The sequence below is a fragment of the Podarcis erhardii genome, assembly GCF_964252035.2.
Source record: "Podarcis erhardii genome assembly, chromosome: 16".
NCBI classification, from domain to species: Eukaryota; Metazoa; Chordata; class Lepidosauria; order Squamata; family Lacertidae; genus Podarcis; species Podarcis erhardii.
The window spans coordinates 477417-490363 of NC_138514.1; the positions used below are offsets into that span (position 1 = coordinate 477417).

Sequence of the window (12947 nt, forward strand, 5' to 3'; positions counted from 1 at the left end):
TACAATGGCGGCCGCTCAAGTGCTAATGCTGCTGCTGCTGCTGGCACCAACAAAGCCCAGCCCCCTTCCTCTCAGCTCTAGGCAGGGCAGGGAGAAGCCAGGAGGAGGGTGGGAGGAGGCGCCACTGAATGCATGCGCTGGCGCAGCCCGAACGATCAGATCCACGCTGATCCACATGGTGATTCCCGGACCGTCCACGGGCCAGATCCAGAAGGCAACTGGACCAGATCCAGCCCCCGGGCCTTAGTTTGCCTATCCATGATATATGATGTCAGCTGAGGGGCAGGGGGCACGGTTTTGGGGGAACAGCCCCATGGGCCAAAAAGGGGGCCTGTTGGACCAAGTTTGGCCTGTGGGTTGTGAGTTCCCCACCCTGGGACTAGATATTTTTTTACTGCAGAGGTCAGTGTAAGCAATGAGAGGATGAGGTGGCAAAAGGGAACATTGCAGCTATGTAATGTTGTAGATTTCTATCTACCTTATACTAAAAATAAACCCTCCACCCAAGGCTAACACCAGAATGCTGGTGGAGAAACAATACTGCACCACAAAATTATATCTGAGCTGTAGTCTGGTGACAGGTTTTACTTACCTAGAAAATTAAATTTGGCTTACTAAATTAAGCAGAGCATAGTGCCCATAAAATAGCCAAACACAAACTGTTTTCTACCAGTGTACTGTAATGTTAAAAAACATTGGGTTGGAACCAAAGAGAACTGGATTCAGATCACAAAACTCACAAGGTTGTTTTAGGGATATGAATGGAAAAGAACTCAGCCTGAGCACCTTGGGATTAAAATGTAATAAATCTATACAGACACAAATGCAGAAAGAATATTTCTCAGAAGCATTCAGATATAAACTACTGTTGCAGCTGTTTAACTTCAAGCAGTCTGAAGAGTGACCTCAGCAGACTTTGAACGAGAAAGGCAAACATCATTTCCCGAATACTTACTCAATTTCTAGAGGCCTTTTGACAGATTGGGTTATCAACAGCAAACACACATGGAAAGGAAATAGAAAGATCCAAGTCAGTTGCTGAGCAAAGTCCAGTCCAAATAATAGCACTCCCCCCCCCCCGAAAACCAAAATCTCCCCAAATGCCCTGTCTTGCTTGCAGCAGTGGCACAAAAACAAATGTGATGATATTTGTTACAGGCTATTTTTATTTGATTAACAGTGCTATCAAATAGATGTCTCAGATCCATATTTTAAATGGTACAATGGTACAAATACAATAACTTAATAACATAATATATTGTTCTGTACTCTGTGTCCCTCATTCTGGACACTTTTCAAACTTGAAGACAAAAACAATATAGTGGTATAGGAATCTGTGATGTTGTAATGTGTACTTGACAATGTGAAAAAAAATTAAAATCATACTATTTTTCTGTTTTTTAAAAAAGTTGTGCAGTAGTTGGAACATCCAACAGTGTCGTTATGCTAAACATGCACAAATTTCTTCAATGCATCTATCGAAGGTGCAGGAGCCAGCCTGCGTCCTCTGTCCATCTGGTCACCCTTCATCTGATGAAGCCATATTAGTTGTGTGTGTCAGTTGACCTAAGGAGTGTAGCTCAGGCTGACAGCACCAACTTTCTATCCATTAAGGCCCAGGTGTCCTCTTTCTTATACTTACCCACAAGGATTCCTTTTCTTCCAGTTTACTAAAACAAAATCTGCATGAACCAGGATTGGAGGTAATCCTAACACCCGAGAAATCTCCACAAAGGGGATGGCAAGGTTTTGTGGCAAGACCTGGAAATCAAAATGACAAAAAGCCAATTCATGCTCCCCCAAAGATGTAGCTGTTTAGTTAAACCTGTCATCATGAGAATGCTGGACTGTTGTGCTGCCCCTCAAGGCTTCTGCACAGTGTTTCTGGCTAAATGTGCTTGTGTTGTTCCCTTTGCAATGTTATTGGAGCAATCCTGCAACATGCAGCCAGACACACCTGCTCCAAGTGTTGCACCCTCATCACAGTATGATGTGGCAACAGACTCTGGGGTACAGCTGTTGAATTATTCATTGTTTCATTATTACTACTGCCTCCAAGTGACTAGGTTGCTTGTGCAGCTTAGGCTCACCCATGCAGTACTGTAGCATCTTTCAGACTCTATAAACTGAGCTACACAGTTGCTCCCCATCAAGGCTTGTTGGAAGAAGTGGGAGAATAAAAGCTCTTCGCAAATCCACTCTAATATATGAATGATGTCATATTTCAGGGCAGCTAGAACCTTGAACCCAGGAACAGCTGGGAAAAGGACAGTGCCAGCTCCTTGTGGAGACAAACCTGGGCATTTGCCTGGACTCCAAGACCCAACTCTCTAACATCAACCCTATTTTTCACTTTGTACAAAATATCAGAGAAGATCAGGTGGAGCCTCAAAAATTTCCCAGTTTGCATGTCCCACCTGACCACTTCCAGGTAAAAGAGAGTGTTGGTGAGGACACCGTGCTCCTTTGAGCTCTTCCCCAGGTCCTGGAGTCACAGAGTTCACTATCTTCATAGGGATTCATTGTTAAACCACCTTGGGAACTGGAAAGGGAACAGGGGTCTCTGAACAATTTTCTCCACCTTTAACAAACTACAGCTCCCATAATTCTTTGGCGAAAACCATAACTGTTTAAAGTGACATCATAGCCTTTTAAATGCATGATGTGAATTAGTCCTAACTTCCAATCCACAGATGAGTTTGGGATGTATGGAAGATCAAATTCTTCAACATCCCTAATTGGGCATGGACAGTACCTTTGCAGTCCCTTTTTCACCATCCTGCCAAACGTAGCCCATTGTGATGTAGCTAAGGACCAAGTGGGCTAGATACAGTTCTCTGTGTCCTTTGAGATACTGGCTGCTTAGCAGAGGCATCTGTTAAGACAGTTACAGGTTACAGAAAGCTTTTTTTAAAAAACATATTGTTATGTAGTTGGTGAAACTGCTGCTTCTTTCCATCGTAAGTGCCATAAGCCACTAGCTCAGAATTCATGTACACATTCATCACTTGATGTCTGCAACACTGAGTGGTGTTTTGCATGTGTAAATTACTGTAGTCCTAACTTAGTCCCCAACTACTGAACACCACAGATCCCCAACTACTGACAACCTGCTCGTCAGTCCTCTTGCACAATTTTCAATAGAGTAAAACCACACATTCATCTAAGAATGAATAACAAAGTTGAAAGAGATGAAGCAATATATGGACATATTAGAACCAGACATTAAATTCTATCAACCATGTAGAAGGAGTACTCATATGTCAGGAGTACTCTGATGGTGTTTCCTGCTTGGCAGGGGCCTCGATGGCCCTTGTGGTCTCTTCCAACTCTATGATTCTATGATTCTATGATTCTAAGGTTGCTTAAAAGTAGATTGACTTGGTGGGGGAAAGAGGACTAGATTCCTGTACCTTTAATAATTGTGTAAAACGGGTTGCGGAGCTCATCTTGCTTTATTGGCCGAGGGAGCTGGCATACAGCTTTCGGGTCATGTGGCCAGCATGACTAAGCCACTTCTGGCAAACCAGAGCAGCACACGGAAATGCCGTTTACCTTCCCACCGGAGCAGTACCTATTTATCTACTTTCACTTTGACATGCTTTTCAACTGCTAGGTTGGCAGCAGCAGGGACCGAGCAACGGGAGCTCACCCCGTCGCAGGGATTCGAACTTTTGACCTTCTGATCAGCAAGTCCTAGGCAAGTCCCGCATCCCTAATAATTGTGTAGAAAAGGTCGTTTCAGCAGGTGCAGCTTGTGCAAGAGCAGCTAGACCTGCTGAAATCAGGGGTGTTCTGGCAGGGGGGGAGCAGGCCACCCTGGGTACCATTCCAAAGGGGGGATGACAAAATGCCCGGGGTGCACACCATGCTCACTGGGACACATGTCACTTCGGGTACCCGCGCAGGTAGCTTTGCCTCTGGCTGAAATTCCCCTTCTATACCACTATGAAGAATGCAGGAGATCTGTTCTCATTTTCAGCTGACCACCTGACCACCTGATGCAGCAGCCTTAAATACCTGTATCATGATATTTTAACACCCCATTCCTAAGAGCAGTCTTCCTCAAACTCAGCCCTCCAGATGTTTTTGGCATACAACTCCCATGATCCCTAGCTAGCAGGACCAGTGGTCAGGGATGATGGAAGTTGTAGTCTCAAAACATCTGGAAGGCTGAGTTTGAGGAAGCCTGCCGAAGAGCATGGTCTGCAGGTTGTTTCTCTGCTACAGCACTAGTGACCTCTAGAGGATTTCACCCTGCATTGCAGATATGGCAGCAATTGGTTCTTTTAATTTGCATCAGACTAAGAAGCACACCTGCATCTATACTTATTTTTTAAAACAACAACAACAAGGATTAGCACACAAATGTCTATGCATTGCTTTGAGGCTAATAATGAAAAGTGACACTTTGACCTAAAACGTAGAAGGAAGAGTGAAGCTAACCAGAGTTTGATTAGCTGGCATGTTACTCTAGCATTTCATTTATATCCCTACTACTTCCACCAAGGAACTCAAGGTGGCCCCTCCTCACTATTTTATCCTCACAACCCTCTATGGGATGGGAAATGCAATACCTTGTTCACCTGTGAGCGAAGTTGATGGTTCTCAATAAGGTGAGGCAGGCTGTGAGCGATCTCCATCCAAGGGCTATAGAAAGGAGGAAGATCTTTCTGATAAGAAGAAGAACCAATTATCATCAATCAGGAAAACTAGTTCATTGTGGGTTTTGATATAGGCTAGAAAAATGAAAACAGAGCTGTGCATAGGCCAAGAACTTATGCATTGCTAAAAAAAACAGGAAGTAGACTCACACAAAATTTGCATATGCTAAATTATGTATGTAGATGCACATTTAGAAATAACTGCTAAAATAGAAATAGAAATACATTTCATCTCCCCCTAGTGACCAGGTCACTTGTGTACCTGCTCAGTCTGCTGTCCAGGTACTCACTCTTGATGGGCAACTTCAAGGCCCTTTGACTCCCTTCTTATGGCTTTTCAATCTTTAAACCAGACTGGGACCAGCCAACCGAGGACCATTCACTGTGAAGTAAAATACAGTACATACATACCCTACCTGCATACTTTGTGACGGGATGCCGACTTCCCCCCACATTGGGGGGTGTGTGCATCCCGTGATGCGTCCTGCCCCTGCCTAGCATGTGAACACTGGCACGCTGAGCTGGGCTGGCGTCCCACTCCTGCTGCCACGATGCCAGCGCTTGTAGGGAAGGGGGAGAGCAGAGTTGGGCTCCTTCTCCCCGAGCAGCAAGGAGCTGTGCTCTGCGCTCAGCCTCTTTCAGCCTGTGTAACATCAGGTGGAGAGGAGGAGGAGCGGGGCCACAGGATTTGGGCTTCCTTGAATTTTGGGGGGGAGCTGAAGACCCCTCAGCCCACACTACTCAGCACACCTGCTTTTTAACCCTCTAAGGCAAAGATCACCAGCCACCAGACATATGCAAGCACTCCATTGTGTACTTTGGCCACATTCACACCATACATTTAAATCATTCTGACACCACTTTAAACAGGTGTGGATCTCCCAAAGAATTCTGATAGTTGTAGTTGGTTAAGGGTGCTGAGAATAGTTTGGAGCCCCTTTTCCCTTACCAAAGCTACAATTCTCCATGAAGAATTGATTGTTGAACAAATGTGGAAAGAATACACATTTGCAGAGCTTTCCCCACAAAAACTCACTCTTTAAAGCTCAATCAGAGCAAATGGCACATTTTATGTTTGCTCCAACTGAACACTATAGAGAGGGTTTTCATGCGGAAAGCTTCAGGGAGGAAAAAACAAACCCATGCTCACAAACAGAGCTTTTAAATATGGACAAGTGCCTGGAAGGAGGGGAGGAAAGGTAAGTGTGGTAAGCCCTATGTTATGTATTTCTGTGTTTTATACTGTAAACAGTCCTGTGATATAAATAAATAGAATAATAATAATAATAATGCCTGCTGAAAACTTTTCTATTCCACCTCGCTTATGAAGAATATATATTTCAACAATAGTACTTTGGTTTCTGCTCTTAACTTTTTATATTGTTTTTATTGTATTGGTTTTATGTATAATTGAGTTGGCCAAACCCTGGCAGTGCTGGAATCATTTGCCTAATGTGGGTCCTGAACCCACGACCCTGAGATTAAGAGTTTCATGCTCTACCAACTATATAAATCCATATTTTTTATAAATAAATGAAAAATAAAATCTGGGGTTAGGGGAACAGGGTAACCACACATTTACATTCTCTGCTGCATTTTGTTTCCACTGTTAACCCAACTGAGAATGTCAGTGTGCTTAGGCTCCTCCTGAAGTGTTGCTTTCTCCCTTAAAAGCCTTGGTCATTTACTCCAGCCAACCTCCCAGCCTGCCTTTTCTCACAATTCTGCGAGGAGACATTAGTGATTGAATTTGGTAAAATGCATGTCAATCCCCTGTAGGTCTCTGATCATCTCCTCTCCCTACCTGCTACACACACACCGCAACCCCCTCCTGCTCCAAGCATCTCATGCAGCCACCATGTTCCTACCAGTGGATTTGGAAGGAGGAAGCCATAATCTTCAGAAATATGGAATCTCCTCAAAATGAATGGCAGCTGCTCTTTCGTGCACTCAGTGTTCACCTCCATCATTAACAGTGTTCAGCCAGAGTCAGGAGCTTGATCTGGAAATGAAGGGCCTTTGCCGTACTGGGTGCTAGATTCAAATCGGCTACGGATTCAAATCGGTATGTGCTGTGTAGGCAAAACCTTTCCTTTGTGACTCTAAGTATCGAACCTTTGGACTGGGTGGAGCATCCTCAGTGACCAATGGTCAGTAAAGCCTAGTAAACAACATTGAAGGTTGCTGCTAAGTAGATCTAGATACAGGGTGGGGGGAGGGCTGGCCACCAGTGGCCTGTTATAGGATCACCATACAGGGAAGTTAGTTTAGTTGGTAAGGAAAATGGCACAGAGTAATGCAGCAGCTTAGCATCTACTGTATGGACTGGTATCCAGTTCAAAACTTAGAGTACCAACAATTAGCTTAGGCACCCACTGTAATAAGATGGGATGTAGCTTACTGGCTAGGGTGGTTTTTAAAAAAAAATAGATAAATTGCATGAAGATCTTTCAATTTATACTAGCCTCAGTTGCTGGTGCTTGTATCACCAGAGGCAACTTCATGTTTAGACTACTGCAATGTGCTCTATGCAGGGTCTCCCTTGCACCTGATCCAAAGCCTGCTGATGGTGCAGAATGCTATGGGCCAGCTGGTTAGTGGTGCTGCTTACAGGGCACTTTTCACACCCATGCTAATGGATCTGCACTGACTGCCTCTTAGCCACTGAGCAATTTTTAATGTCTTGTGACTTACATACAAAGCTTTAAAGAATTCTAGAACAGATCACCTGAAAGACTGGCCTGGTAAGGGTAGTAAGATCAACAAGTAGAACTGGGTTGGTCTTGCCATGGCCTAATGATTATTGGCTTCTGCTTATATGGAAGCGCCCCCCCTCCCCCCCCCCCCCCGTGGCACCAGTATTCCAGAAGGCTGTAATGTGAAAAGCCCCCTCTGTATGGGCATTTCACTGTCTTTTGTAGACGCATCTGCTTACACAGATATTATCTTGGTCTCTTGGCCAGAGCCTCCTGCTTTAATTACTTCAATGTTGTTCAACGGGTTTGTTTTTATTGTACAATTCAATTATGGATGCTTATACTTAATTTTTTTAAGAGCCCAGGGCAGCAAACAAGTGATAAAGCAATAAAACATTCAAAAATAGTATTTAAAACTATTCCAGTATAGATGGGAAAGATATTGCAGTAAAAAGACTTGTTGGAAGAGATGGCACCTAATATTCCGTGAGAGATGTTCCAAAAAGTAGGTGTGTCGACATTAAAGGTGCAATTCCTACACCATGTAGAATGGACCTCTTGATAAGATGGAATCTGCAGGCCATCATCTGCCGAGCACAGCAAGTGGTTGCGAATATAAGGGGTCAGACAAGTTATATAGGGCTTTATACACCAAAATCATCATCTTGAACTTAGTCCTGTAGCTACTTGTCAGCCAGTGTAATTTTTTCAACAGCAGAGTAATCTGTTGGTGAAATCCTGCCTCAGTGAGTGAAAATTTGCGCCACTTGCAACTTCTAGGGCAGGCTATCTCAGTCCAGAAACAGCTGTAGCTAATTCACCAGCTGAAGCTGGTAAAAGGCACTCTTGGGCACTGAGGTCATCTGTAACGAAGTAACGAAGAGCAGTCCCAGACTACGAACCTGCACTTTCAGGGAGTGTGCAACCCCACCCAAAGCAAAAAAATCACCCATTATCCAGAGTTTGTGACCACCCACTCAGTCACAGCACCTCCATCTTGCTAGGATTCAAAGTCAGTTCACTGGCCCTCATTCAGTGCACCACTGAGTCCATGTACTGCTTCCATCTCACTCTGCCCATGCATGGCCTTGGAAAGAAGGTGCTGCTGCAGAGACCAGCAGCAAAAGCCCCATCCCCAGTCCTCCTAGTAATAACCACCACTCCCCTGGTCTTATAAAACTTTCTGGCCCACCTCTACCAGAAGAAGCACCATTCTCAGGCTGATCAAAGACCAGGTCTAGTCGCTCCCAGAAAATGTATCCTTTCCCCCCTAAGCTGAGCCCAACCACCCTCACTCCATGCAACCAGAGTGGAGGCTGGTCTGTAAGGGTGAATAGGGAACTGCCCCACCAACCTCAGCCTGGCTTACTCCAGTAGCTGCCAGCCTTTTCACTTGTAGCTAGTCAAAGGATGGCTCTGCTTGTCATTGCCTCTGGCTCCGCCCAGTGGCATAGCATGCATTGCCAGTGCCCAAGGATGGTGCAGGTGTTGAGCCCATCTGGTGGACTGAGCAGCTGGGCTGAGGGTGCATGAGGAGCCTGTGTGGAAGGTGGAGGGAGCCCAGGAGGCACATGGCTGTCAGCACTGCTGCTGCTGGTGATGGTGCCTGCACTTCTTCTCAGTTTGGTGCTGCCTCCTGTCCTCTCACTGCCTCGGTTGGACAGCTTTGGCCACTGTGTAGGCTGGAGAGGACTATTTGCGCCACCACATGTGGCAGCGGCAGCGGAGAGCATGGGGCCTGGAGAGCGGTGGCCCCTTCCTCTTCATCTGTCATGGAATGGTGTGAAGCAAAGGATTGGAAAATGCATTCTGAGGCAGAGCAGCTTCTCTCAGAAAGGGAGCTGGAGGGGGAAGATCCCCCCCCCCCATTTCTAGTGGCTCAGAAGCAGAAAGAGACACATACACAAAGCAGATTAGGCAGGAGATTAGACAAGAGAAACAGAAGGGAAGGGATAGATAGCAGAGACGTCATTAGAGAGTGTGGGGGACCTTCCCTCCCCACAAACTAGGAGATCCGAATGTATTAGAGCACAAAGGATGCATAGAGGAGGGGGGACTTCCTGTTGGCACCTAGGATGTTGCGGAAGATGGAAAGGGGAAGAACTCTACAATCCCTCCTTGTGGAGGGAGATGGCTTTTTGCTTGCAACCTGATGCCTGAATAAAAAGGACTATAAAATACAAATTGCTTGTTAATTCTTATCTGTGAAGTCACTGAAGAGGGAAGTGGACTCTCCACACATGACACACTCCCTCCTCAGTGGGCAGCAGCAGCACTGCCCCAACTCCCTCCATCTTGGCCGGGACAGGCAGAGTGTAGGTGGAGGTAGAAAAACATGGGGTGGGGGGCAAGCTGGCAGGCACCTGCACTGGGAGAGCTCAGGGCTGCTCTTGCACACCCTGACATTGCCCACTAGCCATGGCCCATCACCACTGTTGCTGTGGAGCATGGAGCATGGCCATCGCATGGCAGCAGGGCATACCCTGGGGAAGAGAGGAGAGCATCTGGCTTGGAGCGTTGGCAGGTGGGTGCTAAGTCAGCGACCGGGCGAGCGGCTTGTGCTCCACCGCTGGCAGGGGCTTCTGGCACCCTCCCTTCTTCCCTCCCACGCATGGGCTGCCCCAGCCCCGAAGCCCCGGTGGGAGGGGGTTGCCTCCCTGCGGCTCTGGAAGGCAGCAGGAACTCAGCCACATGGCCTGTCATGAGGGCACCTGGTTGCACCCCTCTCAGAATTTTGCACCTGGGCCCCCACCCTTCTGCCTCCCATGCTACGCCACTGACTCCCCCAGTTGTTGATCTCCCTGCCTTCCACCCAAACACATACTTCAAACTAATTTTTTAAGAACAAATACACTTTATCGTAGAAACAAACAGAAGCAAGCAGCAGTCACATTCACAGCAGAAAGAAAGATTCTAATTAAAATATTTTCATGCATTGTACTTCATGGAGAGAAGAACAGGAACTTCTGTAACCTTTTGGCAAGCCAGGGCTTCTGCTGTCCTTACCTATACACTGTGGTGCAGAGCATAAAAAACAGAGCAGAGAATTACCAGGAATATACATCAAATATACTGCTTCAGTTGCTGTACCTGCTTCTTGTTACTACTGCTGCTATTACTATGTTATAGATTTTTGTGGGGAAGGGCCTAAACACTAGAAATTAATGAATGGTAGGATTTTGATTATTTGGGATGTTGAGAAATACAAGCTGCAGAGGAATTCCTGAGCTAGCCTATGCCAAGCTAGGTCCATTAAGAAACAATTCAGGGTCATTGAGAGCCATTGACAAGACAAGAAACCTTCCCACCTTCTCTCCACCTTCCCACCAGAGAAAAGGATTTGGAAGATTGCCAGGGAACAGGTGTGAGGAGACAGGAAAAGAGAGTTTTTAGCAGGGTGTTCTGGGAAGAAGGAAGACTGGAATCCATCTTGGGCAGGATGGCAGGAGGTGCAATAGATTCAAGTTACAAGAAAGGAGATTACTACTGAACATCAGGAAGAACTTTCTGATAGCAACAGCTGTTCGACTGTAGAACGGTCTCCCTCAGGAGGTTGTGGACTCTCCTTCCTTGGAGGTTTTTAAGCAAAGGTTGGATGGCCATCTGTACGGATGCTTTAGATGAGAATCCTGCATTGCAGGGGGTTGGGTCCCTTCTAACTCTACAATACTAGAGACCCTCCTAAGACCAGGAGTTCCATATGCCAGGAGTGCTCTGATGGTGTTTCCTGCTTGGCAGGGGGTTGGACTCGATGGCCCTTGTGGTCTCTTCCAACTCTATGATTCTATGATTCTATGATTCTACGACCCTCTTGGGGTGTTAATGCTGTGATCTCCTCCATGGTTTTATATAAAGCATATAACATAGAGAACACCACAGTCTGTGCTGTCCCTCATTCTGAGGAAACTGAACCCTGGATAAAGGCCTGGAATCCCTGGAATCTTGCACTGCTCAGAGATTGGGGTGGTGTTCAATGCTATAAAGTACAAGCTCCACCCTAGAACCCCTTTAAAACAGAGTCAACAAGAAATTAGAATACACATATAGGGTTATGTATAAGAAATCTACCTTGCAGTCTGTGGCTGATGAGCTTGTTGAGATCTAAATTGAAAAGGGGAGGAAAACACACTGTTCAAAAATAATATTTTAGGGTACATGAAGACATCTCCCAGAGCTTTACTACCCAGTTCTGCAGCCAGGTCACTGTGGCAACCCATCAGGAAGCCAAGTGTATGCATTTGGCAGAATTTAATGGCAAAGCTGTACCACTTCAGAATAAAAAAATTCCTTCCAGTAGCACCTTAAGGTAAAGGTAAAGGTACCCCTGCCCATACGGGCCAGTCGTGTCCGACTCTAGGGTTGTGCACCCATCTCGCTTAAGAGGCCGGGGGCCAGCGCTGTCCGGAGACACTTCCGGGTCACGTGGCCAGCGTGACGAAGCTGCTCTGGCAAGCCAGCACCAGTGCAGCACACGGAAACGTCGTTTACCTTCCCGCTATAAAGCAGTACCTATTTATCTACTTGCACTTAAGTGTGCTTTCGATCTGCTAGGTGGGCAGGAGCTGGGACCGAACAACGGGAGCTCACCCCGCCGCGGGGATTCGAACCTCCGACCATACGATCGGCAAGTCCTAGGCACTAAGGTTTTACCCACAGTGCCACCCGTGTCCTGTAGCACCTTAGAGACCAACTAAGTTTGTTATTGGTATCTGAAGAAGTGTGCATGCACACGAAAGCTCATACCAATAACAAACTTAGTTGGTCTCTAAGGTGCTACTAGAAGGAATTTTTTTTATTTTGTTTTGACTACAGCAGACCAACATGGCTACCTACCTGTAACTTGTACCACTTCAAGTACATCAGGGGTGGAGAACCTCAGGCCCAGGGGCTGGATGTGGCCCTGTGGACCACTCCATCTGGCCTTCAGGACTCTCCTTGGGCCACACTCTCCTTGGGTTCTGCTTGAGTGCTTTTGTCTGGCTTGATCCTCCCCCTCCCCCCACTGAACTGTGAAAATACATCTTGCTTCCCTGGATGGAAAGAATGCATGTGCTTGCATTTAAACCTCTGATTTTGTGTGTGTCAGGAATGTGTGACCTGATGTACAAAGATAAGAGTCACAGTTGTTGTTCGACCTACTTTCTGCCTCTGGCTATGCCCTCCACTAGCATTAGACCCCTGGAAACTGGCCCTTGGCTTCAAAATGGCCCCTCACCCCTGCTTTAGGTAATGGTGGGATTGCATGTTTGTTCCCCCATGTGTGTGTGGGGGAGGGGGAGTTTAAACTTTAGGAAAATTGCTTGTTAGGGAAGGCTTGTCTTCTTCCCCTAATCATAGACTAAAGTGTGAGTTCTCTCCCTGTGAGTCTTGAGATAAACTAAAGCACCAGACTGGATGCATTCACCTCACCACACTGAATCTGTCGGGGTGGGGAGTGTCATGTCTAAAGTACTGGTCCCCTCCTGCCAATAGGTGGGCAGAAGAGTAAGGAAGGATGTACCAGGGTTCAATGGTGTAAAATGTGCTCCTAGGGAATCTCAGAAGCATCACTCAGCCTAGTCTGATACCTGAATCACAACTGGTTTAT

The 12947-nt window shown here is 46.3% G+C and overlaps 2 protein-coding genes across 7 annotated transcripts in view; both read right to left on the reverse strand.

Moving 5' to 3' along the window:
- Nucleotides 1-9455, reverse strand: part of LOC309331611 (indoleamine 2,3-dioxygenase 2-like) — a 73873-nt gene extending 64418 nt beyond the window's left edge. The window contains exons 1-5 of one of the 4 annotated variants that reach the window (XM_081843939.1): nucleotides 8715-9455; nucleotides 4578-4673; nucleotides 2756-2875; nucleotides 1643-1761; nucleotides 956-970 (exon numbers count right to left, since the gene is read on the reverse strand). In XM_081843939.1, the coding sequence (XP_081700065.1) occupies nucleotides 956-970; nucleotides 1643-1761; nucleotides 2756-2875; nucleotides 4578-4643 (320 nt within the window). In that variant the 5' untranslated portion in view covers nucleotides 4644-4673; nucleotides 8715-9455. Of the gene's footprint in view, nucleotides 1-955; nucleotides 971-1642; nucleotides 1762-2755; nucleotides 2876-4577; nucleotides 4674-6532; nucleotides 7473-8714 lie in introns of those variants that run through there. The other 3 variants (XM_081843937.1, XM_081843938.1, XM_081843936.1) reach the window with 3 other exon arrangements.
- Nucleotides 9456-10183: 728 nt separating this feature from the next.
- LOC309331595 (disintegrin and metalloproteinase domain-containing protein 2-like) overlaps nucleotides 10184-12947 on the reverse strand; it is a 58115-nt gene continuing 55351 nt past the window's right edge. The window contains exons 18-19 of one of the 3 annotated variants that reach the window (XM_081843879.1): nucleotides 11429-11461; nucleotides 10184-10373 (exon numbers count right to left, since the gene is read on the reverse strand). In XM_081843879.1, the coding sequence (XP_081700005.1) occupies nucleotides 10367-10373; nucleotides 11429-11461 (40 nt within the window). In that variant the 3' untranslated portion in view covers nucleotides 10184-10366. The remainder of the gene's footprint in view (nucleotides 10374-11428; nucleotides 11462-12947) is intronic. The other 2 variants (XM_081843877.1, XM_081843878.1) reach the window with 2 other exon arrangements.